The following is a 27,500-nucleotide window of genomic DNA, read 5'->3' on the forward strand; positions in this document are numbered from 1 at the left end:
TTTCACACTCCTGACTGTCCATTCTGTTAAGCTGGCCTGCACACTGAAAACAGACTGGGTGCATTTGAGTAGCAGAGGCAAAAGCGGGGGGCCCATTTAGCCACTTCCTGTTTCAGGGAGCCAATAAGTATGCCCCTCCAGGCCATTGCTCAGTTTGCCATGTGTAAGCCAATGAGGATTTTCGTGGACTAGATGAGTTGGCAGAGGTCGGCTTGTAGCTACAAAGACTCCGCTGAATATGCTAATGCTGAAAAATCTCACTCAGCTTGTTTGCACAAACACAGAATGGAATGCTAAATATATGCCTGATTTGTTCTGGTTTTGTTTTTCAGCGTGTGGTTGATGAAAGTAAGCTGACTGTCTGAGAGATAATTGATGAACTTCAAGCCTGTGAATTACGGACACTCTGTTCACCAAATGTATACTGCATGCTAATCCTAACCAGAGTTCAAAAACAGTTAGATATAGTTTCTCAGCTTCTCACACTAGCTTTCTCCCATTTTCTTGCTCTTTTTTGCACACAGACACACACACACTCACACGAATATACAAAGTGTATTAGTACAGCTGGCTGTCAGGTCCTCTAGCTCACCAAGAGGTCTCTAAGTACTGAAGGCTTTTCTTCCTGTCACAGCATGGGGTAGGCAACTATTTCGTAGCGTATGTGTGTGTGTTAAGAGCGCATGTTTTCTGCTCGCTGCTCCAACCTTGGCAGCAGCGTGTCTCCTGACACCCACAGGAACAAATTTGTCTTTGGGGTCTGCTTCGGCTTTTTCCGATGTGTGAGTGCGCGGGTACATGTGAGTCGACAGGTCTGCTCATTATCACTACCATGGGCAGCAGGGAAAAAGGTGAAGGAGAGTGAAAGAGGAGGTAAACAAGGGCAGAGCTGAGGACATGATGGCGAAACTAAACACGCCATTGATGAAAGTCAAGCTACAAAAGCTCAGTCCATGTAATAAACCATTAAACCCTTTAAGCGTAGTCATGCCATCTTGCAATAAGGGCTTTCCTATCATTGTTTCTCTAAATTAAGACATTTGCTGTAGTAACCCCAATCTATGCAAGTATAACATTACACGCAGACAGTGGGTTGCAGTGCTGATTCTGCTAGTCACCCTGTGGAATGTGGACAGAATAGTGTGTGTGTGTTTTCCCAGCTTGTCTCAGCTCTGCTGTGTTGTGGTCAACGGGCCTGTGTGTGGTCCTGGTGTGGTTCAGCTGCTCAGAATCATTTCCATTTAAACATATCTGTGGTCCTTGAAGCAAACCACCACTGGTATCCACGCCATTGGAGGTAACACCGAAAGTTTTGCCCTTTGCGTGACCGCCCATGCATATTATGTTCATCGTGCATGTATGCAGAAATGCCTGAATGTGCGATTCAGCCATCGCTTGTCTTCCGATACATTAGCAAAGGAGATTTGTCTTGTGCTCAACATAATGGTGAACAGAGTTAGAGTAGCATGAGTGCTGATGGATATGTTGGGTTTGAACTTCAGGGCCCCTTTAGGGCATTGTGTCCAAGTGAGCAGTGACTCCTCTCTTAGGGGTTCCTCCCCACCTCAAACAGCAGTGCAGATTGGATCACTGGGAAGGAATGCGGATGCCCTTTTTTTCTTTTTAGAAAATACCCCCACTGTTTGTCACTTAGTTCTTCTTTGAGTGTTTCTTCTCTGACAGATGGGGATGGCTTTTTCAAAGGCTCTTCTTCAAATTAAGTTTGTCACAGTTAAAGTTAGTTTCTTTTTCCTCTTTTATTGTTTTCCCTCCCCCTGTTTCTTCCTACTTTATTAAAGTGTTTTTGTCATTGTCACCTGTGTGCATAAGCAGCTGCGTGCTGTGGGAAATTCAGAAAATAGAGTGGAAGCATTTGCAGGCATTTTTAGCATCTGAATGGCTTATGTATCCATCAGTGTGAGGGCAAAATGGCTTACAGAAAACACAGATGAACATTTATCACTCACAGGAACAAGGAAGGGGGCAACAGGGCTGCCATTGTGGCAACACCCCAGAAAGAAGAAAGCTTTCCCAAGTCTGCCTTTTGTACACACACTGGATGCACTTTCCCATAACTCATCTGGCAAACAGGAAGGAATCACAGACTGGGTTGGATGCGTGTTGACCCAAAACAGCTCCAATCCCATTATGCAGTGATAAATGACCCACAAGCAAGTCAGGGAGTCTTTGGACCAGAGAGAGAGGAAGAGAACTGGGAATGATTAAAGTCACAAAGTTCTGCTGAAGGGACGATTTCAATTAAACAGAGGAGAATAGATTAGACCACTAGGACGCTGAGAATTACCTCGCCACTGGAGCTGGAGTTTCACAGAACTGGCTAGTTGAGAGGTGGGGAAAGAGAGGGAGATGAAGCATGTCCCATTGTTGACCACAGAGACCTTGGTGTTGATATGGAGGCCACAGCAGAGCTTCCTCTGACCGGCACTGAAAACATCTTTGTTGCTTTTTATTTAAACTACAGCATAACATATGTATATGTGGTTCTCTTCGCACTACTCTAAAAATTGTGTTATTGCATGTATGCATACATGTGTGTGTCAGAAAAGTGTCTATTCCTATGCAATTCCCTGGTCTATTTCTAAGCAAATACAGATGGTTGTTGTGGTTGGTCTTCCATTCCAGTGTCGTGGTCTTTATTGTTTCTTTGAACGGGAGGATGAGCCTCTGGGGCAGAGGGGGTACATGAATGACAAAACAGTGAAACACCAGATGAACATGCAATTCCACACGCGCGCACACACACACATGGTTGCCACATCTCTGTTTATGGGGAGGTCAAAAAGCAGCCAAATATTTCCCCAGACCAAGAGCAGACACTGTATTAATCAGTCAAATCTGCCAAAAACAACAGCGCAATATATGAAAAGTAATGATTCATATTAAATCTAGTGTTTCAGCGAATATCTGCTATGCTAAGTTCCTTTCGACAACATAGCTTTCGACAACGACATAAATTTTTTTAACATCATTTTATTTCAAAAGTACATAAACAGGACCAATGTTGTTTAATAAGGCAAAGCTCAAATATTAACAACCACTCACATCAGAGGACTCAAAAATCTCATAGTCACAGTTTATGGGTACCACTTGCAAATCATAAATAAGACTCTTTTGTTACAATATATTTTTTTTATATACATACACTAGAACTCTTTTTTTTTTCTCATTGTGGAAAAAAAATATTAACAGACAGACATTTCATTACAACCCCAGCCACATATAATCATCATCAGTATTATCTGTGTTTTCTTTTTTTTAATCTTCATAAAAAGTCAAAGTTGGCCATGTGTAAGTGTATCTGTCTTTATCCATGTGGGTGTTACGTGGCTTTAATACCCAGTTCCAAGCCCAGCTACAGACCCAGCCCATTAGCTGCTACCTGAAAGGACTGAACATTGTGGCGCTAGTGTCTGTGGGTATTACTCAACCACTTGTGCAGTTTTTAAGCTACTAAGTGCATTGTCAGCATTATTACTATGTGTTTCTAAACTTTGTATCTCCTCAAAAACCTCTGCGCAGTTCACGTGATATTGTGATATTGCTAAAGCACCTTAATTATTACTACTTAGCAGCTGTATCCATTATTAATCCTTTCAAATATTTACCTTGTAGGATGGCACGTCAGGGCTAGGGACTTTGTAGGTGGTGAGTTGAAATTGGGCACAACTTTATATGGGGCAGGAGTGTTTTGTTGTTTTTTTGTTTTTTTTTTCGGTGGCATCATTGCGACTCTTTTGGATGCCGAGCCAATCCAACCCAAGTAAAGTTCTCAGTGGAGAGGCATGGTCAGCTCTGGTCACCTAGGGAACAACGCCACAAGTAGGCAGAGCAGTGTCGTAACAAGAGACTGGGTAAGATTCACAGCTCCCCCGCACTCCATTGAGTTTTCCTAGAGAAAGAGAGGGGCATTATGGGAACAGATATGTTTTATTTGAATCAGAGGTATATGAAACAGGACTTTTACTATAGTGAGTTATTGTACATTGTAATACCTCTGGGTGAAAAGGGTGGCAGGTGTCTGGGCGCCTCCTGTCCTTTTGCATCTTCAATCTTTCGCACTTCAGAGATTCATTATGTGCAGTTGGAGTTAAGGCAATACTAGAGAACATGTACACTCAGCATTACTCCTGCTGGAGTATATTTCTTGTTTGAATTCAAAAGGAATGCCTGTTTGTGAGTGGTTGGTGGAAGGAGGTTTTTCTAAAGTGCAATACTTTGTGTGTGTGTGTGTGTGTGTGTGTGTAGAGTAAAAGTGAAACAAGAGCCAATTCTGAGCGATGTTTGATGAGGTTTCTTTTGTTGCACAGCAACAGAACAGCATGCTACAGTGAGCACCCCACAACAAAATAAACACTGGTGGACATGTATACACAGCGTGACTGTAGTGCATAAAATTTCAAAGAAATGCACATTGTAGGAGAATTCAGCCAGTTATGTGGTGACAAATTAAGTTCCTTCAGTCTCCAGCCTTTCCAAGCTAGCTGTGTCTGCTGTTGATCAAGATCCAATCACAGCGTGGCATGTGACAAAGTCCAAACTCACACACACAGCCAAAAAAAAAAGTGATGTCTCATTGCCTCAGCTTTAGTTCTTGTCCCATACAGCAATTAGATCACTTACCCACAAGAGGTATAGTGTAAACAAACTTTTTACTTTAACATGTTCCTCTGAATTCATAATCAATGGAAATTAACTATAAAAAATCTAATTGTGAAAGTTATGAGGTGGAGGAGAAATGTCCTGTCTATTAAAAAGAAAACAAGACAACATTTATATTTATCTCAGCAGCAGTCTTTTGAAAACCAAAGATACTCATGTAGTTATTCAATCCCAGTACCCATTAAAGTTTGACGCAAAGTGATGACTACTAGGAGAGTTTGTTACATTTGAAGCCATTTTATGAATTTACACACTTTTTTACAGAGTAGAGTAACTGCTTTACCTAACCCTATCGCTGTTATATGTCTTGCTTTAATATCATATGTATATATATACTCACAACCTTTTCCCTCACACCTCAGTGAAGGATATACATGATTTCGATGGGGTCCATGGTGATTGGCTCAAACATGCTGCAGTCACACTTGTTGTCCACCACCACCATGAAGAGATTACTGCTGGGGATCTGCTGAATCACAAAGGACCTGCCAATCACAGCACGGACAGCCAGATAGAAAAAAAAGAAAGAAAGAAAGATGGAAAAGGAAGAGGGAACAAGAGAGAGTTGAAAGTGAGATTTGGCAAGCAGTCAAGGAGCATGGGTATGATGTAAATTTCCATGTGTGTCACAGGATTTGTGTTATGAGTCTTCACATTCTCCCCTGGCAGAGGGGAGAAGGACTCTGAAGAGACTCCACTGGATGCATGTCAAGAGTATGAAGTATCTCACCGCCAGCTGTCAATAAACATACAGAGACACAGACAGACTCACACCAGCATACACACATATATAGTTTACACACATACTTCTATAACTCACTCCATCCGCCCCTCTTCCTCGTTCTCTTCCTTTCCTTTTCTTAAGGCTTTGTTGTACCCTATCCAAGGCAAGCACCAATGAAGTGTTGCCGAATATAAAACACTCCAAAGGGAGACAAATGGGAACCACACTTTTGTGCTTACAGCTTCCCATGGCTGTGTTTTACTGGTCTGAGAGATCAGGCCTTGCCTCGGCCTCCTGGCCGGTGATTTATGGCTGTGGATAAGCTTTATTAAGAAGAGAGGTCGTAAAGATGATCTCTTCTTTCTATCACCCTTTCTTTCTTGATCTCCTGCTTCTCTGCCTTGCTCTCTTTTGCTGCAGCTGGGTGATTTATCGAATTCGCTCTGAAGCATTTATCAGACACATATGAAAACACGCACGTGTGACTGAGTGAACACACACAGATGTAAAAAATACTGTATACACAAACGCATTTTCTCAACTATTGTGAAGGAGAGCTTGAACAAAGACAGAGAGGGAGAGACCCGATAGATCAAAACAGACCCAATATGTACAGGAATATCTCCATCTTTACTTATTCAATACCATGACCAATTTAATCTGACCACAAACAGCCTTCAATCCCTGAGGAGTGCCAATCCGCTGCACTTAATACACTTATCCCAGCACGACCGGCCAAACCAAACCAAACCAACTCAGCAAACACGCCAAACCAGTTCCAATCAGGGTGAATTAGGATCTGCTGATGTTTAATAATCTGTGCTCACCCCTGCACAGCGCCGGTCCAGTCCAGCGCTGCCCGCTGATAGAAAGCAGAGCAAGTGTTTTTGGAGAAAAGACTTAAACACATCCTGACAGCACATCTGCTGGCCTTGAACATACCCAGAGCTGGGAAAGGGAGCATCACACTGCATACGAATGCACACACACCTACACACACGCACTGATGTGTATAATGTGCGCAGATACACAAGTGACAGACAGCAATGCATATCACAAACACAGATAGCGTAACAGACAATTTGCTGTTAATGTTGCCTCATAGTGCTGTGGCCTCTACATTTTGGCTGGCGGGGAGACAGACAAGGACATCCAACATGTTTCTCTGAGAAAAAATAATGGACAACCTTTCAAATGATGTGGAGACTCACGTGGGAGACAAAAGGGAAAGCTAGAGTTTGATATATAAAACTGAGAACTGTAGGAAAAGATTACGACATATGCACGGAGAGTCGGAGAAAGACTGTCTTCTTTTTAGTTTTGACAAAACATAACACATTTTACACATTCTACAGCTGAAAGGGATGAACAACTATCCCGGCTAAACAATACCTTGTTACTTATGATAACATAATGCTAATTCATGGGTGCCGGTCAAGCTCAGTTGGATGAGCAGGCGACCCTGTGCTGCGTGGCTGAGAGTGGCCAGCCCAGGTTCAAGTCTGATCTGTGGCCCTTTGCTGCATGTCTTTCCTTCCACTTTCCTGTCAGTCTTCACTGCATCTATCTAGCAAAGCTGAAAAAAGGCCAAAAAAACTATATATATATATATATTTAAAAAAAAGATAATGCTAAGTCACAATACATTTCGTAATGCTTCGCTATAGTTTCCAAGCTGGACATAGTCTCGTACATTTCATGGAAAAATCATTCCCTGCACAGGTTCGGATAAATGTATTTTTTTTTCTGTATCCAGCGGAGAATGTTAATGGTTTTCTAAGGTTTTAACAACTGCATAGCATAACCATAAATGCATGTCCAGCATGGTTTTCAGAAATATCTGTCATCACAGTTGAAAAATTTGACCAGTAATTACTGTGTGCAATTTAACTATTACTAATTCGAGTCGAAATTGCTCCAACAAAATCTCAACAAACAGATAGATGAGTTTTAAGAGGAATGCTGTCATTTTATTTCCACGTCTCCTATTACTTTAGGGGAAAAACGAGCACCGTGATTCCAATATTCTCTTTTTACACATGATTCCACTGCATGCATCTGACAGGACTTTTGTAGGGGGGGCTCTCTGGATAAGTTGATGTGAAATATGGTACGATAAGGATACTGGCACTAAAGTTGGAAAGGAAGATTATTTATAAAGAAAAAGGCAACTATTATTATAGTAATTATTATTACTTTATAATTTCTTTAAAATTATTTTAAATGCATTGGCAGAATTAAAATCCATTTTTAATGCTGAATTAAAAATGGCCAAAAGAAAACCTAACAAGAAATATGTAGTATCTTAGCAGATTAAGCAATGTCTTACTGTAACTGTACACCTGAAGCTGCTCCTTACTGGAAGTTTCAACCTCTTTCTTTTCTTTCTTTTTTTGGTGACTTGAATCTTCCCTCTTGGTTGAGAAAAAGAAAAGGAGCATGTGTCTTTGGAAGATATACAACCAGGATTATTGTCACTAATGGTCCCACTGAAGACCTTCTCCGGTTGGAGACGCTCTCTTTGTCCTGAATCTCAAGTTACCATCTAGAAAAGCTACAGATGCATTAATAAAGGTTAAATCATCTTATTGGGGGCACTTAAGTTACCAGAGCACTCGCTAGGGTTTGATGTTTCTTACGTTCTGTCACACTAATCGGGGAGTAGGGCGCACACGTACGAAATCTGACACACACATGCACACAAAGAGGCAAAATACAGTAAAGAGAGGTTTAGCAGGCAAGAGCTTAGGATATATTTCCTAGAGCATAAAGCATACACACGTGTCCCAATGAAAATATAAGAGAAAGGCTTCAGTCAGGCTGTAACTTGAAACAGATGTTTATCGCCAATAACCTCTAATACAAATATGAGCTATAAAATTCCATATAAGAGAAATAAAAACTCCATTTTACTTTGTCAAATTCATTGTGTTTTAAAAAAGATATATTTGAAGGCGGCATGTTGCTGAGCACACAGCTTGTTCCTGCTAATCCCAGCTCTGGTGTCATCATTGCAGATTATACCATTCTTCTCTGAAGCAGGCTTCTGCCATGTGTGGTTGGGTATGGGTGTCTGACTTGGTGCTATCTCTATGTATGTGTAAGGGTCTCGCTGTATCTCCAGCCACACCATAGTCCTGGCACCGAAAGCGGAGGATACCCTGCTGACCCTCTGGGGCTGCACCGACAATGGACACACATATACACAAGCACACTAAGACACACACACAGAGCTCTGAGCTCCTGGCAGTTCCACAGCTGGGAGCAATGAAGGCCCCATTGCAGGGATCCAGAGAACACCCCACAATTGCCTGACAGAAAAGCCCAAATTGTTAATGGGGACCACACTCATTTTCCCATTTTTAAAGGAAGCCTTTTTTCCACCTCTCTCCCTCATTTCTAAATGCCTCGTATTTCAAAATGCTCACTGTGTGTGTGTGTGTCTGTATCTGTGTCTCTGATGGATTACTCTGGATAAAAGCGTTTTCAGCAGACAACAAATGATTTAAATGTGCTTCTCATTATTCAGGATTATAAAGACAAAAATATGTCGCCAAGATGAGAGCTAACAGGATCATTCATTTTTCATTGTTGTTTTATGGTGGACAGTGGACAGCTGATAACCAGCGGCTCTTATTGTTGATGTCACTTGTAGCTAATTCATGTTTATGTGTCTGTTTGTGCATCCCATACTTGATGCAGCCGTCGCAGTCAATGTTGCCGGTGTTCTCTTTGATGGTCCTCTCGGAGATAAAGGCCGGGTACTCTGTGTCACACGGTACCTGCATGGTCCGACCTGTCCTCTGAGCTGCGAGGTGGGAAGAAGAAAGGAGAGAGAAGGCGGCGAGAATGAGCGAGACATTTAGCCAGAGATGGTGGAAAAACTTTGAACCACCCATTTCAAAATCAAATAATAGCTACGCAAAGAGTTACGCAAACACACAGTTAAACACACCGCGTCCATGTAAATATTCAAGTTTGAAAGAAAACAGCATTTCTGGACCAGAGCTGTCTCTTGTCCTGCTGGAAATATTTCCAATGTAAATCTAGGCCAGTCATTCTCACAGCATTGCTTGAACTTTCCTGCCACCCAGAGGTTTGAAATGACCCTGCAGAATGGTTGGTTTAAAATGTCATTAAACCCTTATTTAAAAAGGGTCGACATCATCCAAACGTAGTGTTTTCTTTTAACATAAAGAAACTGTTTAAAAGACTAGCTGAATCGCAGCGCTTTACATATCTTTGCAGAGAGGCTTGTAAACGTGGGTGATTATGTGTGTGATTTGGATGCTGTGGTTTGATTATTAAGAATCAGGAGTGCAGCACTATTCATTGTGTGTGTGTGTGCGTGTGTGTGTGAGAAAGAGTGCACTGTAAATAAACTATATGGATGTGAGAAACGCAGCCTATATGTATAAACGTCTGGGATTAGTTCAGCTTGAGAGGTTGTGTAGATTGGGTTACGGGCTGCTAAATTATGGTGTTTCAGCTGTGTGTCACAGGCCTGCGTCTTTATTGTGAAAAGATATAGAAAGTGCTAAGACCTGAGGCTAGCCAGCTGTGAAATTGTCTCGACTACTTGGTGAGCAGCGATGCCCAGCTTCACTTCATTCAGGATTAAAGTGTGCAAGGAAAGCATTTCATAGACTTTCATTTTGTGGTTCTTTCTCCCCCCTGTTTCACACACTAAATATTTTCATATTAGTTTTGGCAAGAATTAATGCTCCAATATGATGCTGCTTAGTGAGGCTTTCATTTCAAACAGGCAAACGGTATTCGACACTCCATAAAGCATGAGGAATCACAGCATTCATAGCCTGGCAATAATCATTTGAGAATGTGCGTGATTTCATGGAAGCGAGTACGAAGGAGCAAAAAAATAAAAGAGAAAGGAATGACATACAACCAGAGAAAAGGAGAAAACATGATAGACTGGGTGACAAATGAGAGAGAGACCTTTTTCTCGTGTTACCAAATGGCTATTGCCTACCACCATCACCAATATGGCATAAGACCTTACAGATCATAAGATCACATAAAATAACCTCTCTGGACACACAAAGAAAATTGTGTGTATAAAGACATGTATACAAAAACTCTGAAACGCTGAGGTCATTTGAGGTAATGGTCTGTTTTGCTTTTTTTTTTTTTTTTTTTTTCTTTTCTTGCTTTTAGGTTTTGGATTGCGCCTCTTTATTCTGTTTTTCCAGTGGTCACACTGACTCAGACCAAAAGGAAATGGAGGGGAGATGGCGAAGATGAAGACATGAGGCCAGTGGTAAGGACATTGGATGTTTATTCTGTATGCAGTGTTGTCCCCTGTGAACTCAAACATAAGTATAAAGCAGTACGTGTAACGTTTTTTTCTTTCGAAAAGAGCAACGGAATGAAAAAAAAGGAGGATTTTCAGTGAAGAATTAGACGCATTTTTAACGGCAAATCTTTTCTCTGTTTTGTGAGGCAGTAAAGATCAGACTAAGTACATGAAAAAAAATAAAAATAGAAAATCTGCCCGTATTTCAGAATTTTTCAGATACAGAAGAAGCTATTTTACAAAGTCTGAGGTAGTTTAATTCAGTTTTCCTTGTTACACAATGTGTTTTTGTTTGATTTTTCTCTCTTTTTATAGAGGATAATATGTTGTTGTTTCTAACTGTTAAAACAACTGCTCGATTATCAAATCCTTTTTTAACCTATTTTAACATTTAAAATTCAAAACAAATAAAAAATAACAAATGCACTTCAATTAGGCATTACTTAAGTGACAATATTAGTTTAAATATATGCAACAGAAATTTAAAATAAAATTCTGAGCCACTCAGTAATTCAACTCAGTCAGCTAATTAGTAAATTATTTTTCTAGCTCTTTTGATTATAATCATTAATAACCTTTTAATGACAAAGTTATTTTAAAGTTTGCATCTTGTATGTATTCTTTTCCAAATGCAGCAGATTTGTTTATAATAGATTTGAGTGTTTTTTATTAAGAACTTTAAAAAAATATAACATTACAATCATTGCAGTTTGTCAAACATTGTTATAACTGTGTTAAGACAGCGGTAGAGTGCATGTGGTTGTGTGAGTGCTGTTTAGATGGAAAGCCGGAGATCAAGCACATCCCCAAAGAGATTTTTCTTACCTTTAGCAGTGAGGTCAGAGTACCACCAGCTGTACAAGTTGAACTCAACCAGGAATCTAAATAGGGAGATGACATCAGCGATAATCATCCACTCCAACATATGCTTATATAATATGTACTGCATACTAAATGTTTTTTCTGCAAAGTAGAGAGCGTTAAATTGTGTAATTTTGCAAATTATAACTTTAAAAGTGAAAGTAAATAAATATCTACAGACAACCTCTTTTCATGTTAAGTTTCAATTACAATTTAATCTTAACTCTATACAGTTCTTTTAATTAACAGATCACTTACAACTTTCAGACTGACTATATGTACATTATAGATACTCAGTTTAATGTGGTTTTGTGCTAATTTCTACACAGTGATATCGGTTTAGCAGAAGAACAAAAATGTAAATACAAAAACACGTCTTCACTATGACAGACTGTAAAATTAATACTGACAGATCAATCCTCCCATGATGCACTGTGGCAACAACAGACCACCCAGGAAGACTCCAAAACCACAATGTGGCATCACAGGAATACCCGCACCACAGGAAACATCAGGTAGCCATTACTGCTCATGATCACCGAGGATCATGTCAACGTACACGTGGAGACACTCGTAAACAAACATACAGTTCATACTCACAAACACACATTTAATCTAAGACCAATGAGGCAATTTTTCAAGCCCTAAAAAGGACATACATGCAGCAAACTTATGTTATTAGAAACAGACATGAGACATTGTCACATACACAGAAGTCTTACATGACAAGCTCAGTCAGAATCCACTTCACAGCTGAGAAGAAAGCGAAGTAGGGCTAAAGAAAAAACAAAACAAAACAGATATCAGGCACAAATAGCACGAAACATGTAGGCCCAGCTTTGCATTGCATGGATTACAAACAAAGAGGCTGAAGAGTTTCAAAGCATTTGCAGGGCTCACGTCCAATAGCGTGCGTCCACTGTCGCTACTTTCTGAATAGACCCAACATAGAGCCTGGTAGTCATATAGAGTCACCCTGCGGATAGAAAAGATAGAAAAAACAAAATAGAGAATGAAACAGAATATCAGAAATAGAGATAAGGTAAATCATTTTAGGACAATGCAGCCCTGATAGGGTGATATAAGTCTTGATTCACACATTCTCTTTATTATAACATGCCTGTGGGGCCTTTTGGACTGCTGTGTGGGAGCAGGAAGAAAAGATCCCACCTCTGCTATAACTGCTGCTTTACCTACCAATAATATATTGGATGGATGTGGCAAGAATGAGAAAAGGAAAGCATGTGAAAGCCGAGAGCTTCCTGAGAGGTTCCTCAAAGTGATGTAGGAAGGTGGGTGAGTGTATGTGTGTGTATGTGTAGATGATTTGGGGATATTGGGGGGATATCAGAGGATTTAGAGGCTTAGTAGACCCTGAGGGTGTGAGATCTAGGTCTGTCTGGGTGAGGTTATTGAAGGCGTTTCTAACTTGCACAAACACGCACACATGCAGACACACACACGCACACACTGGACACTGTTCTTATAGCCTTTGGACAAGTTCCTGTATACTTGACAGTGCTTTGTGTGTGAACGTTTGTCCAAGTATGTGTGTGATGTCTGAGCGGGCCCAGTATATCCGCAGCCCTGGGCAATGTTCAAACCAACCTCAGTCACAGTACGGGTGACACACAGCTCTAGCACACCGCCAGGAACCAATTAGCACTAAGCCAGGCCACATAATAGCGTTAGCAGCAAATTCAGACCAGTGCAAAAATCTGTGTTTGTGCGCGTTTGCGTGGATATGTGATTACTTTATGTCAATGTGGGTGTGTACGAATACTCTTCATTTTCTCAGCATAACATCACTTTCAACAATTTTATGGATTTCTCTTTCTCTTGCTTGCTTGGAAAGATGGATAGGATGTAAAGGGAACTAAAAATAATTCCTGTGCATTTATCTTCATGTAGAGTCACGGTGCTGACCAATAAATTCAGGCTGGCAGTTGGTTTCATCTTTAAGTCGTCCACTTTAAAATGTCATTAACAAAAAAAGAAAAGGCACATTAATACTTTACAGATGGCACTGGGTTAAGACAGATCACACTGGATTCATTAGTGTTAAGATCTGAAGGCTCTGTTACTCATCACGCTAATACTTCACCAACACAAGTCATATTATTCATTCATCATACGTCGACCTCAATTCTAAACAATCCCTCTTCATCCAACATTAAATATTCAGTGAAAGCACTTGTAGGCCTGTTTGTTTTTATGGGTGGATCTGTAAACTATTTGCTGTCAGCTTTTGATGTTCATCCCTATGACATACAGGCGTGGTTGTCTACTTGTGTGATAATTTGTCACCCGTGATTTTTATACACTGAGACAGCACAGCAAAAATCTCTTCGCCCACGTCCTGCAGGCAGAGGAAAAGCCTGGCTGCAGTATTGTGGTAGAGACGTAAATGTGGCCATAAGCTTCTGTGTGACTAGATGTGCAACTAAGTTAAGATTCCACACATGACGCCACGGGGGAATTACAGTGTGTGTCTGTCTGTTTTGGCATTCCTACTCTGTGAAATTAGGAAAGGTATCCTCTTGGATTAGATTTCCAAATTAATTGCAGAATGTTGCCACCCACTGCTCTCGGCGTTTTCCAGGATACACAGCATTGCAACAAGTCTAATACTTGTGTGTGTGTGTGTCTGTGTGTGTGTGACTTCAGGTTTTGTCCTAATTCTTTTGTTTCGGGGAAAGATTTGCTGTAATCCCCTAATGGAGAACTTTGCTGAGTGAGGGGTCGGAGTTCAGCACAGAAAAGCTCAACATGATTGGCCAAGTTAAGAGCTGTCAGCATGAGGGGAGACGTGCTCTCATTCTGTGGCCTCCCTGATATTATGTACATACATTTACACACATGCAAACACTCACACTCATGCGTACACTTGAGCTGGCATGTTCAAGTACACCCTCAGACAGACACACACACACATATGCAGTTTGAAATACTTACCTCTTGAAAGAGCCCATCTGCAGAAGCTTATTCATTACAGCCCCTTCTGCTTCACCAAAAAAATTCCCGGTCTGAGAACAAAAAGAAAGACATTTCTTTAATTAAACAAGCCAGAATAAAATGTTCATTTAAATGTAAATTATAAAAAATTTAGTAGTAGATGGATCCCTTTTTGCACCCAAACCCTGGAACTAAACTTATCTTCTTTACCGACTGACCTGAAAATTATTTTAGTTTGTCAGTTCTTTTTTAAAATGTCAGAAAAGAAAAGAAAAACACCCACGGAAAACCTGCTAATCCATGTTACCATTATAAATTGTCAAAGTGATTGAAGTCAGGTAACTGTAGTGCAAAGTCAAATGACAAGTCTAGGTTTTCAAGCCTCATAATCCTGCTACATTACAAATCATTCTCCACAAAGAAACACGTAGACTTATTGAAAAAACAAAAGCAATAAATATTCCCACCAGCACGCTTAAAGGTGTGTCTTTCCTTTAAGATTACATTATCATTCTTTCCAATTGTCTCTGTATGTTAATTGTCACAAATCCTAAACGTGAAATCATGCTGGTATAGATTAGTCCTCTTGAAGTGTTTGGTTTTCCCATGGTGAGGAGCAGCTTCGAGATGCCAGTTTTCCTCTGAGACCACTGACAAACTGCTAGACAGCACTTTTGCTGATTGGAGTCACATGTTCTTTATGTAGCCAATTCTGTCATGAATCTGTGTATTGGTGAACATAGGCTGGTGTATATGTCTTGTAACACGGAAGAGATTTAGGCCCTGATCTAGTTTGTAAAAAAGCATTTTTGAATGCTATGCACTAGCTCCTTGGAAAACCTTCTGCCTGGGATTTCATTGCTGACCTAGAAAAACTGCACCATCTAACAAATTTTCTTATTTTATGTGTTTTAACCTCTTTTACTACTGAATGTTTCTCAGTCCTGAAATTATTGGATTCCTTGGTATACACAAAAATATGACATTTGCTTGCTAAAGAGTACTGTTATATATTTTCACCATTCATTCTTCCTTATTCTAATTTTCTTGACTCTGTGGGGCAGAAAATGTGACCTCAGCCCTATATAACCTCTCCCTAGTAACAAAATAACACAATAACAACCTGATAGGTTGTTTTGTTCTAGTCAAAGCTGTTCACACATTCAATGCAACATTTTATAATTCACATTGTTACCTTATTAGTCAAATACATTTTCACCATTTAACATTGTTATTAAAAAATCGTGACATTTGGTAGCCTAAAAGCTCTGCCACATCCAAATTAAGTTAAAATAAAGCACAGAAGCCTGCAAGTGAGATACGCATGAAAAGAACATGCAGGGTAAGGCAAGGGCAGTGACAGCCAGCGGACTGGTTTCTGCATGAGGCAAAGTCAGAGTGACAGCATGTCTGGTGACAGCTAAGCAGAGGGTGTAGTCTATGCGAGAGCAGCACCATGTCTTATTGTGAGCAGTCAAAGGGACAATATTATGTGTGAGATGCAGAAAGAAAATTACACCGCTCAAAAAAATTGATCATTACAGTATATTACAAAGTTAGTTAAATGCCAGTGATATCAATATATACAGTTAGGAAACATAAAGTATTATGAATTAATTTCAGCTGCTTTGGTGCAAATGAAACTTAACTGTTTGGTCAGAAACACACATGAGTAGCCTGCTGGAGGTCATTTTTTAGAGCCTTAGTGCTGCTCCTGTTCCTCCTCGCACGAAGGAGCAGATAACGGTTGTGCTGCTGGGTTGATGCCCTTCTGCGGCTCTGTCAAGCTCTTATTGTGTAATGGCCCATCTCCTGATATCCCCCCCACACAACTGGGAGTGCTGGGAGACAGCAAAACTTGTGTGACAGCACATATGGACGTGCCATCCTGGAGAATCTGGACTACCTATTGGTCTCATGCTACTAACAGTGACAAGGACACATTAACAGAAATTAGTCAGGGGGGATAAGGAGAGAGCAATGATCCAAGGCTGCTGTCTGTAAAAACCTTTCATTTGCACCAAACCAGGTAAAAATTATATACAGTAGTTAATCCTTCTTTACAGACTGATAGCCCTGAAGTATCACTGACTTGCTGTTATACTGTCATGATGTGTTCCCTTAATTTTTTTGAGCAACGGTTTTTCGAACAGGGACACACCTCCAAGGTGGAGATGACCAGGTACACGATGGATTAAATTTTCTGGTTGCAGTGAAATCAAAATGAAATGTATAACTGTGACAAAAAGAGGCTATGCAAGCTCTTTCATCCATGTCTCACCAAAGTATAGTCTTCTGCTACCAGAATGAAGCCATTGTTGTCAATTAAGTAGCAGTTAATATTCTGTAAAATAGAAATATGTGTTAGAGAGTCGTAAGAAGTCCGAATTACAAATTCACGAAGGGTTGACTGGGAAAATGAAAACAAACTGACCTCATCATCACAGCTTATGGAGCACTTCCCATCTAATGCTGCACACTGTAAAATGAAAAATGATGTTTGCATTTGCATGTGTCACAACAAATATTCAGGCTGGTTGGGAACATAAATCCCCTTTGGCAACTGAAAACCTTTAAAGACTTGCGGAATAGGAAAATTAATGGATAGTAAATTTATTGGACAGACCGATGACCTTTTGTGTAAAGTTTCAAATTGTTATTGTGGACATTTCATCAAATGTGAAATATTTTTTCAAAATTCAAACATAAACAAACATAAACAACATTAGTTACAGTTACAGTTTTTATATTGAGCTTGCAAGGTATTATTACGCATTTCACATGTGCAGAATCTGTGTTAATGCATTTGTACCTGTCTGCTTGCTGTCCAGAATTTCTTCTGAAAAAACTCCAGTTTCATCTGGATGCCCACAGCTGTAAGAGAAACAGTACAGTCACGCAGAGACAGCAGCAGGTCATGTGTGTTCTGTGTGTTGTGAAGTGCACTGTGATCTTTGTTATACACAAAGTTATCCCGCTGGCACAAGAGAATCTTAATATACACGCAGCATCAGAACGCATCATTCATTAACCTCCAATGATGAAAACAGACAAAATAGGCTACAAGGGCGAGTACGCCCCGTACCATACATGCATCAGCTTGTTTTTCTGGAAGGCTGAATGTGTAAGAGTGTCTACCATGTGTGCAGATGCCACTAACCACACTTAAAATTTCACATCATTCTAAACCAGACTTCTTTCTCTGTGGCCACATGAAATCCATTCCTCAGTCTGCTTCCCTGTTGCTATCCTGACATGCACTTCCAGAGCTGCTATACTGAGCTGCTCTCACTTCCATGAGCCACATCGCAGCAGGTCCTTAAATGCACAGATCTGACCAGAATTCCTTGCCTGGAAAAAGACACCGGCTGACATTAAATGCGTCAGCTTTTTCGGAGTTGACTACGGAAAGATTGACACATTTACCACAGGCTTTAACTTCTTCTCCTACTCGTCCTCCTCTCTCTCTACCTCATGCTATTAAGACTCAGGAGGACTAGCTTTCTCTCAGTGGGGGTTTGTCATATTTTAGGTGGTCTGTAAATCTTTAGAAGCATGTCACAGAGCTTTATCCAAAAGCAGTGCAATCAGGTAGCAAACTAAATCAAAAAGAAGGGAGCATCTAAATAGATTTAACAAACTGGATATTAAACTACAGTATGAAAGATACACTGATTGGCGAGCGTAGATGGTTTAGAGTCGCTGCTTCTCGCTGATACAAGTGTATAATTAAATATGGAAGATAGGTTTATTGAAATTCTGTCTAATGTTTTTTGCCTTTATCCAAGTAGTGTGGATATGTTTACATACTAAAGAAGGCAGCATTCAAACACTGAATAAAAAGTGTGTAACAGATTTCATTCCAAACGAAGCAGAAGTTAAACATGCGCTGCCAAAAACACCGCTACAGTTCACCAGACGCACATTTAGTCACCATTCCTTCTCATTCATTCATCCTCCTCTCCTGTTGTAGTGGTAGCATTAAAGGGAAACTGAATTTGTTTCAGCCTAATGGAAAGGCACACTTCTGTGTTTCTGTCTGATTATGCACAGAGAAACACACAGTGTAGCGTGTAGATGGGATCAAGATAATAAATATAAATAAATATAAAATGCTAATTTAAAGCATGAAGCCTTCATAGATGATAACATTTGCTTTGCATTTCTTTCAGGATAATTATGTGTTTGTGTGAATATTTAAGTGCAGCGGGGTGCTACTGCATCCTGTTTTAGCTCTTGCCCAGAGGAACAGGTGCAGCTTATCCCATCATAAGCTTTGCCAGATCCTTTCAGCGGCCCACCATTTCTACACCCACATGGAAAACCCAGGAGAAGAGTCTAATTTAAGATGCTGGGCAACAGCACTGGAAACACACGTGATGCAAAACCAGGAAGAGTCCACATCATCAAGACAATAAAAAGATCATCTTCTCTTAAAAAAAAAAAAAGAAAAAGAAAAATTAATAAAACAAAGGAAATAGTGAAAAAGGAGGTAAAGGTGTTTTTTATAACACAAAAAGATGACAAATTAGTGAATGTATATGCCAGTTAAAATGATTATGATTATTATTTTCTAATATAGAGACATTAATATGATGGCATGTCTGTTTACCTCAGAAAGAAAATCAAGTTAATATAAATCCAGTATGAATGGCAGAGGAGTTTGCTCTGTGTGAGATGGTATTAGGGGTTAAAAGTGCACTGATTTGGCTGCTACGTGGAAGCTGGCTCAGAACAAAAGCCCAAATCTGTCTCACTAATGCTCAGGAATTTTCTGTACTATGGGGGAACATTTAATTTCCTAAAGTATGATTTAAGAACTTGGGGGTATTTATGCCCTGAGCTGGGTTTATGAGTCCAAACATGAAGAGACATAAAATCCACTCTAAATCCATCCGATCACCAATCTTGTATAAGTGCAATCCCAGGCAGGGAGAGATGACAACGACTTAAAGTCCACAGGTATTTGGGGAGTCTAATAAGGATTGCGTAAATGTATATGTCCATCAGTGCAGGACTGCATCTGAATGTTAGTGCTCTTGTGCATAACCATAATTTGTTGAGCGTGCACATGCATCGAGTCACATTGCAGCGGCAGCCCAAAAAACACCTCTAGAACAAGCATGCACGCATACACAGAAAAGAGAGAGAGGAGTAGTGATTTTCACATTTGTTTGTGCATTCATCCAGCAGCAGTTCCACAGCACACGGGGTGGATCATGTCAACATCCTGCAGAATTGTCAGAGGATGAACAGAACAGGAGAATGCAGATAGTCCTCAAAGACTTAACTGACCTCTCCCTCCTGTCTTCTTGTTGCATTAGACTTGATTCACTGCTGTTCAGCAATATAAAAATACTGGAAACAGCTAGTTTCAGCCTCCTAGCAGACACCCCTATGGTATCAATTTCAAAATCCTGGATCGCCTTATTCTCAAGGTATTGCATTCACAAGATTTTCAAACCTCTGACCTCATGAGATTTGAAATCACCCATGATTTTCAGTAGACGCACATATGATAGCATTTTGAAAATCCTCGCATTTGCAAGATTTTCAGAAAACATGACCTCTGACCTTGAGGTCAAGGTCACTGAGATTCAAACTCATCCAAGATTTTTAGTAGCTAGACCTTATCAATCAATTTGAAGCTTCTGCGTTGCCTAGTTCTCAACTCATCTGATTCACAAACTTGGGCATACACGCCATCTGCCTTTAATGGCTAAAGAATAAAAAGGCAATCTGTTTTGGCTACATCGCAAACAGTTTTGTGAATGAGAAAAGATCATGCAGAAATAGCATCTATGTAGCTTCCCCTTAAGGCTATTTCCACAGGCACTGAAGCATCACAGGATATCACGTGGTCACATGGTGATAATATGTGGCATCCTAGTCAGAGGAGGATTTGTAGGACATGTTTTTTCCTCTGTTTTTTTTTAGGTAACTCGAGGAGACGTTTACACGTTACAGCACAAACACAGCAGACTGTCTGGGCATATCAACCATATGGGCTTTTAGCAAATACAAAGGTGTCATCACACATTTGAGGATGTATTTGCCTGTGTAGGCGTACAGAACCACTCCAGTGTGCAAGTGAATGTGTCGATTTGTCTTTACGTCTGTGTGTGTGTGCTCCTGCACATGAATTTATGTTTGCCAAGACTGCAGTAGTCGCTCAAGGTTAATTGAGCAAACCTTTAGTCATTTAGAACAATAATAATGAATTTAATATAAACTGGTGACACAAACTGACTTCAGGTTTAACAGTATATGACAGAACTAAAATAATTGTCAGGCCCTTCAGCAGAGGAAAGAAGGGATGTAAATATGGATGGACAGGAAAGCAAATACCACAAAGGGTATTGCAGGACTAAGCCCGCATGTAAGCTTAATCATATTTATCATAAAAAAATGATAATCTCTCCTATCCCTTCCTTTGTTCATTTTTTGCTTCTCCTTCAAGCCACCCATGTGTTTATACGAGCTTAACAGTCAATCCATTTACACGCACATACACACGCACATTAAAAAGAAAAAAAAATCCATGTAAATATATTGCAACAGTTACATATCCTAATGTGTGTGTACATGCGTATGGGTGCATTCGTGCATTCTGTGTTGCTGTGCTGGGGGCGTGTTCTGCCAGCCCTTCTGCCCACGGCTCATGCATAATACCATCCAACCATGCCACAGCAATGGGCATCCTCTGACAATGTTCGCTGCGTGCTGAAGTGTTTGAATATTTGTGTAGAGGCTGCAATCCAGATCTAATTTTGTCTTGTTCGGTTCTTGCCAGAGCAAATAGGAGGTAACGTGAATGTCAGTGAATGTGTTTGTGCTGTGATTTAAGAGGCACAGCTGTCCACTGAGAGATGACACACCATCACACTCACAAATGCAACTGGGGACAGGGAGAGCGAGGGAGCGAAAGAGAGAAAGACATAGAAGAGAGACAGAAGGACAGAGTGTTGATTTGGTTCGAAGAGCCGAAATTCAACATAAACTAGCAAGAGGAAATGTAAAAGAGAAAAAAAAATTCAACATTAGGATGCAGAAAATTACAGACAGAGGCAGAAAAAGAGGTTGAGAAATGGTAGGAGAGCAACAGGGAGAGAGAGATAAAGAGCTAGAGAGGAAGAGAGAGAGAGAGAGAGCAAGCCAGGGAGAGAGAGGCAGAGCTTTCTAACTCTAGTGATTCCCAGACTGGCTGCCTGGCTGGCACTGAGCTCTGTGCTCTAATTCACCCGATCTGATGGGGTTTCATGCCCTTGCTGCCAGTGCTGGGGGTTTTAAGAGCAACACGGGTTTCTGCTGTTGATCTTAAATCTCTTCAATTCTCACCTACTGACCATATCAGCCTACACAGATGATTACCAGGACAAGCTAATCTCAGCCTTACTGACGGCTAATGGATCTTCAACTGAAACACCAGTAAATGCAAGTGGCCCAAAGACGACTGGCAGAAATGAGAGGTAGGTGCTCCATCAGTGGAAACAGTATAAAGAGCATTTGTGTGTGTGTGTGTGTGTGTGTGTGTGTGTGTCTGTGTCTGTGTGTATTTGTATATGTAGATGGCAAGGCTGTTAAACTAGAATATTATGTAAACTGTTCCCTGACTATTGGAAAAGGGTTGCTTACGAAAGCTTTTGAATAAAAACAGTTAAATGCTCTACATTAATTTTGCTTCTGAATTTCCCCTACTTCTTGTAGCTATTTATATTGGTACCAGGTCAACTTAAAATGATGCTTGCTGTAGGTTGTGTTTGTCATGAAAAACTTCTTTGTAGGTGCTTTGGGCTGGAGGGACACATCAGAGCAAAGTGCCACTCTGTTTTGTTGATCTCATTCCACAAATGCTGTCAAAGAGCTCCACTGAGCCGCTGCTGTGTTTATGCTTGTATGTTCACTGTAAGTAGAGGACTGTTTGTGATCACATGTGACTGAATTCATTCTTGCATATGGACAGTCATTTCAGTAACAAGGATGCAATTATCACAGGTCGTTGCACTGTATTAAATCTCAACCCAGCCATGTTATGATGCGCTTTGTTTGGGGCAAGTCAAATAAAAGCTGCAAAAGCAACACCGCCAAGAGCCATTGTACCAAACGAACACCTGACATTAGAGCACCTGCGCCTGGATATTTCCACACTTGTAAAAAGTAATCCGAGAAGTCCACCAGCTAAACAAAGATAAAATGGTGCTTTCATGCTTTTAACTGCATATTAGAAAATAGAAGACTGCGTTAAAATGTGGTTTATTTAAAGAATGTAGCGGTGAGATAAAGTCATTCTGGTGCAAACTGCAGAATGTTATATGGTTCAGTTTTTTTTAATTATTATTTTTTTGCTACCTAATTCATGTTAACGTTCCTTTGTGGTTGGTTATTTATTGTGTTGTTAGCTGCAGAGTGTTGCCTAACATGATTCTGGAAATAAGTATAGGGTTTTTATGAGACTAAGCTCCTGCAGGGTAAAGACATAATTTATAAAAATATTTGGAATTGATCAGAGGAACATGGAGCTTCTATTCCTATGAAAACAGATGCGATGCAGCATATCCATCTATTCACCAGATATGTTTGCTACTTGCAAGCTAGCTACATTTACAGGCTTGGGTCGGAGCTTCATTTCATTGAGCCTCGAGCTAGTCAAGCCAAAGCTATAAATACTGCTGTAATGTTCCAGAAGGAATGGACATGAAGTTATCTCAAAGGGAATCAGACACCTAATATGTGCTGCGTATGGATTTGTGTGTGGGTGAGGGGTTATGAGGCTTTGGCAACGTCACCAAAGGCCACTGTCTAAGGGGGTGGGAGGTGGGAGTTGGCATATTAGCAGAAGGTTTACTTTCTTGTTTATTATACAAAAAACAATGCAAAAAAAGCAAAGAAAAAAGTTACATATTCAAGTCAAAAATGACACAATCCTGTATTTTGTTTTTTCCCAGATTAAAATATGTTATTTCTGTTATTATATACTACAGATATAGTGACAAATAAACTGCAAATCATCGAACGCTGTTTTATTTACATGGAGACTAGACTGTAACACTGTGGTGTGAATCAATTGCAATTATGTAACAGTACTGCAGGATATTATTGAACACTTTTTAAAGCTGTAGAATAAAGGGTTTACAGTGCACCTTCATTTCTGACACGCAGCTGCAAATATTCCACTCATACTTTTACATGTCTAATCCACTAATGTGTCCCTTTGTTTCCACAGCGATACTGGCGTGTGCTGTCCTCTCACTCCTGTCTTTGTCACATGCCTGTCCGAAGGAGTGTAGCTGCAACAGCAACACCAAAGTAGTAGACTGCCGGGGTCGAGGACTGTATGACATCCCGCGACGACTGCATCCAGACACCCAGGAATTATACCTTCAAGATAATCGCATCAGGGGGCTTGGATCAACGGCTTTCAGGGAAATACCCCTTGTTCGCATTCTCGATATATCTAATAACTCTATAACAACAATTTCGCCAACTGCACTGCTTGGGCTGAGAATGCTGCAGCGACTCAGCCTGGCTCACAACAACCTGAGGGAGCTCGATAAGCGGTTGTTTGGACCTATCCGCTCACTTTCACACCTTGACCTCTCACACAACAGGTTAGACCTTGATGCTAGAAAAAAAAGTTACATTCCCTGATTCGCATGACTCTTATTTTATTTTGTTTCGTTTCCCTTTCACCAGCCTGTGGGGTTTGCCTGGAGCCATGGGGGACAGTTTGAGGAACCTCAGCCACCTGGGGCTAGCACACAACAGGCTGACAAGATTAGATCGTTCCCTGTTGGAGGCCCTGACACACCTGGACAGCCTTGCACTACGCAGCAACCCCTGGAGGTGTGACTGCCAACTTATAGGCCTCAAACTCTGGCTGGAGACCTACCTCTTTAAAGGTCAGAACACTATTAGCTCTAGGCAGCGACTGGGAAACTTCTATAACATTTCCAAGGTTCATCCATAACAATGCCTTTCCTGCTGGGCAAAGTGCTGAATTATTGTAATATTTAATCACAGCAGTACAAGAAAATGTGGGGGAAAAGCATGGGAATAAATCTACAGCAAGCCAGAGGTCAGGATACAACAAGTGAATATTATTAAAAAGAAGAACAGAACTTTACAAAAATGTGGGATTTCAGCATAAAAAATGTCTCCAAATGAATATTCTGCTGATAATTTTTCATTGAAGAGACTATAAGCATTAACTATTAATACAGAGATTGTCATTTCCAGCTGCAATAATGTAAATCTGTATACAGTATCTCTGTTCTGGATAGAGCAGGCACAACTTAGCAGCAAGATGCCTGTATAGAACAGAGGAAGCATCAGTCAATGACAACAGATCTAACATTGATCAAGTCAGACAAAGCATGAAAGGAGGATGTGATGTGAAAGTAGGTTGCAAAGAAGCTTGCAGACAAGCTGAGCTTTACTTTGTATGTATTAAAACTTAAAGTTGTACTCTGATCTTTGAGCAGTTTGTATCATATCTCAGACTAATTATAGAGGAAAATGACTGATTTTGCACCTTGGCCAATGCAGTTACCCTTCGAAAAACCTGGAAACTCTTCTAATAGTCGTCAAACCTCGTTGTTATTAATATATACTGGGGGTACTCATGATTAAGGGTACAGGGGAGCTCATCAAATGTCATCTGTATGGGGAAAGAGTTAATGATAGTTAATTGTTTTTTTTAGTTTTTAAAATATTTAATCAGTCCGGTGTGCTTGAGAATCTACTGAACACTGTGTACTGCAACTCTTATAACTGTGGTCTTCAGCTAGACAGTATACAGTGAAGATTAAGAGTTCTTTGTTACTGTGAAACACATTATTTTCCACGCAAAACTAAATCCAGCACGCATTAGATAACAAAATTACCACTGTATAATGAAAGCCAGGCTTGCATGGAGCTGGCTGGCACGCCTACATGCCTATGTCACCCTGACATAGCTTTCATCTTAAAGGCTGAAAATTCTAATTACTACAAAACAGAACAACGAATCCAGATACAATAATGCATGCTTAACAGAAAACCAGTGGTTAATAACGCGAGCAGAGTCACAGTGTGTGACAGAGCATGCTTTACAAGAAAACAGAGCGATGAATATTAAAGAGATTTATGGTACATACAGAAGGCAGTTGACAAAGACCCATGTTACTCAGCTCTAGTGATCCAACTTCTTTTAATCACATAACACTTGCTAATGTGGCTGTTTACAGTAATATATCCTAGACTAAAAAATACAAATATAAATGAGCTAGTGTAAGCTTAGCTGATGAGTATGATTAAGGTTTTCTCTGTAAGCTGCTGCAAAGGATACTTGGTAATTAACATTAAGTTATGAACAACTGACACAACCTTTCTAACTCTGTGTTGGTCATTTCTAACTCTTAAACTCTGACCCCCAGGTGGAGTGGTAGATGAAGTGCTTTGCTCCCAACCAGAAGAAATGAAGGACAGAGACCTGCAGAAGATCCCTTACCAGCTCTTCCATGCCTGTATGACTACAAGCTACCATTACCTATTTGCCAACATACACCACCTTGAGTCTGAGAGACTACTACAAAGTCACAACCATGGCAACCACGCTCATCCCTCTAGCCATGCTCTCCACGTCCCCATGGCGATGGGGGAGGGATTTGGTGGTGGAGGTGGAGGTGGAGGTGGCATGGCAGAGTGCGAAACTAAGCAGAAGCCACGGCCCGTCAACTTGCGGCACGCTATTGCCACAGTGATCATCACCGGTGTAGTGTGTGGGATCGTGTGTCTGATGATGCTGGCTGCCGCGGTGTACGGATGCGCCTACGCTGCTATCATGGCCAAATATCAGCGGGAGTTAAAGAAGAATGAGGAACTAGCGGCAGCGCAGGGTGCAGATCACGCCACAGCAGATGAGAAGGAACCACTGGAGAACGCCATCGCCTAGGAGATGACAACTACCCTGAGACTTAAAACCTGGGCCTCAACCCTTTAACCTAATTGTCTGCGGATGTGCCACGAGTGTGCTTGTGCATGTATGTCTGCGAGAACAAAAACAAAAAAAAGAAGAGAGAGAGAGCGAGAGATTATTTATTTACGAGTATGTTCACCTCATTTCTGAGACTTGGGTAGCTAAATTCCACAGGTATCTGACTATGCACTGATTAGAAGAGTATCTTCTACTGTATGCGGGTTTGAAGGACAGGCCAAAGAATTCAAACATTCGTTTTGTCTAAGAAAAGCATATCACTGATAGGTACAAATATATTTATAATTGTGTACTTGTAGGTATAATAGTGAAGCTCTTGTATTTAAAAAAAATTTGGTTGTCGTTTGGTTGTTATTCGTAATTTTGATAACTCATAGTAGGCAGCTGCTGTCAGTTCTGTCGCATCATTGATGTGAGTGTATGTGAACGAGAATGACTCTGTGTGTTTATTTGTGACTGAGCGTGCGTGCGTGTATGTGTGAAATGCGTACTGTATGCACATATTACAGAGAAATTTTATGCGTCTGTGCCTAATAATGTGACATAGGTTTGAGGAGGAAGCGTGTTTTCTTAAAGGATATTTTTCCGACATGTGACGTTAAAAATGGGGAATTCGCTGAAGCAATAATGAAACAAACTAAAACGAAAACAACAACACAACTCGGATTCAGCCTTGTTGTTTTTCTCTTAACTTTATGAGTCTGAATTATCGTCATGCTGCACACAATCACACCCACACACAGACACACACTAAGTTTTAGAACTACAGGTTTTGAGAACAGTCTTGTTTGTGATTTTATGCTGATTTCATAATGGTAGTCATGTCCTACAATATGTATTATATATAATAAAGGGAAGCATTTTACCTGATCAGTATACTGCCAGTTAATTTGATAAGGTATGTATCCTGTCCTTAAAATATTGTTTAAGGAGGGGTCAATTTGGGGAAATTTGCCCATGCTGGAGAGAAATCAACTCATGAAATATTATTT

General features: G+C 40.4%; 2 protein-coding genes across 2 annotated transcripts in view; one reads left to right on the forward strand and one right to left on the reverse strand.

Moving 5' to 3' along the window:
* Positions 1 to 2,994: 2,994 nt before the first annotated feature.
* cacna2d3a (calcium channel, voltage-dependent, alpha 2/delta subunit 3a) overlaps positions 2,995 to 27,500 on the reverse strand; it is a 118,230-nt gene continuing 93,724 nt past the window's right edge. Inside the window, exons 26-36 of the mRNA XM_063463205.1 lie at positions 17,347 to 17,408; positions 16,969 to 17,013; positions 16,816 to 16,878; positions 14,535 to 14,605; positions 12,480 to 12,555; positions 12,302 to 12,354; positions 11,544 to 11,599; positions 9,098 to 9,212; positions 5,050 to 5,165; positions 4,014 to 4,093; positions 2,995 to 3,910 (exon numbers count right to left, since the gene is read on the reverse strand). Of these exons, the coding sequence (XP_063319275.1) occupies positions 3,818 to 3,910; positions 4,014 to 4,093; positions 5,050 to 5,165; positions 9,098 to 9,212; positions 11,544 to 11,599; positions 12,302 to 12,354; positions 12,480 to 12,555; positions 14,535 to 14,605; positions 16,816 to 16,878; positions 16,969 to 17,013; positions 17,347 to 17,408 (830 nt within the window). The 3' untranslated portion in view covers positions 2,995 to 3,817. The remainder of the gene's footprint in view (positions 3,911 to 4,013; positions 4,094 to 5,049; positions 5,166 to 9,097; positions 9,213 to 11,543; positions 11,600 to 12,301; positions 12,355 to 12,479; positions 12,556 to 14,534; positions 14,606 to 16,815; positions 16,879 to 16,968; positions 17,014 to 17,346; positions 17,409 to 27,500) is intronic.
* LOC134618032 (leucine-rich repeat and transmembrane domain-containing protein 1) lies at positions 21,286 to 27,378 on the forward strand. The gene is made up of 4 exons (XM_063463206.1): positions 21,286 to 22,003; positions 23,758 to 24,142; positions 24,228 to 24,433; positions 25,949 to 27,378. Exons 1-4 carry the CDS (start codon positions 21,967 to 21,969, stop codon positions 26,464 to 26,466), a joined length of 1,146 nt encoding a protein of 381 aa, XP_063319276.1. The 5' UTR covers positions 21,286 to 21,966; the 3' UTR covers positions 26,467 to 27,378.

The sequence above is a fragment of the Pelmatolapia mariae genome, linkage group LG20 (assembly GCF_036321145.2).
Source record: "Pelmatolapia mariae isolate MD_Pm_ZW linkage group LG20, Pm_UMD_F_2, whole genome shotgun sequence".
In the NCBI taxonomy this organism is placed as follows: Eukaryota; Metazoa; Chordata; class Actinopteri; order Cichliformes; family Cichlidae; genus Pelmatolapia; species Pelmatolapia mariae.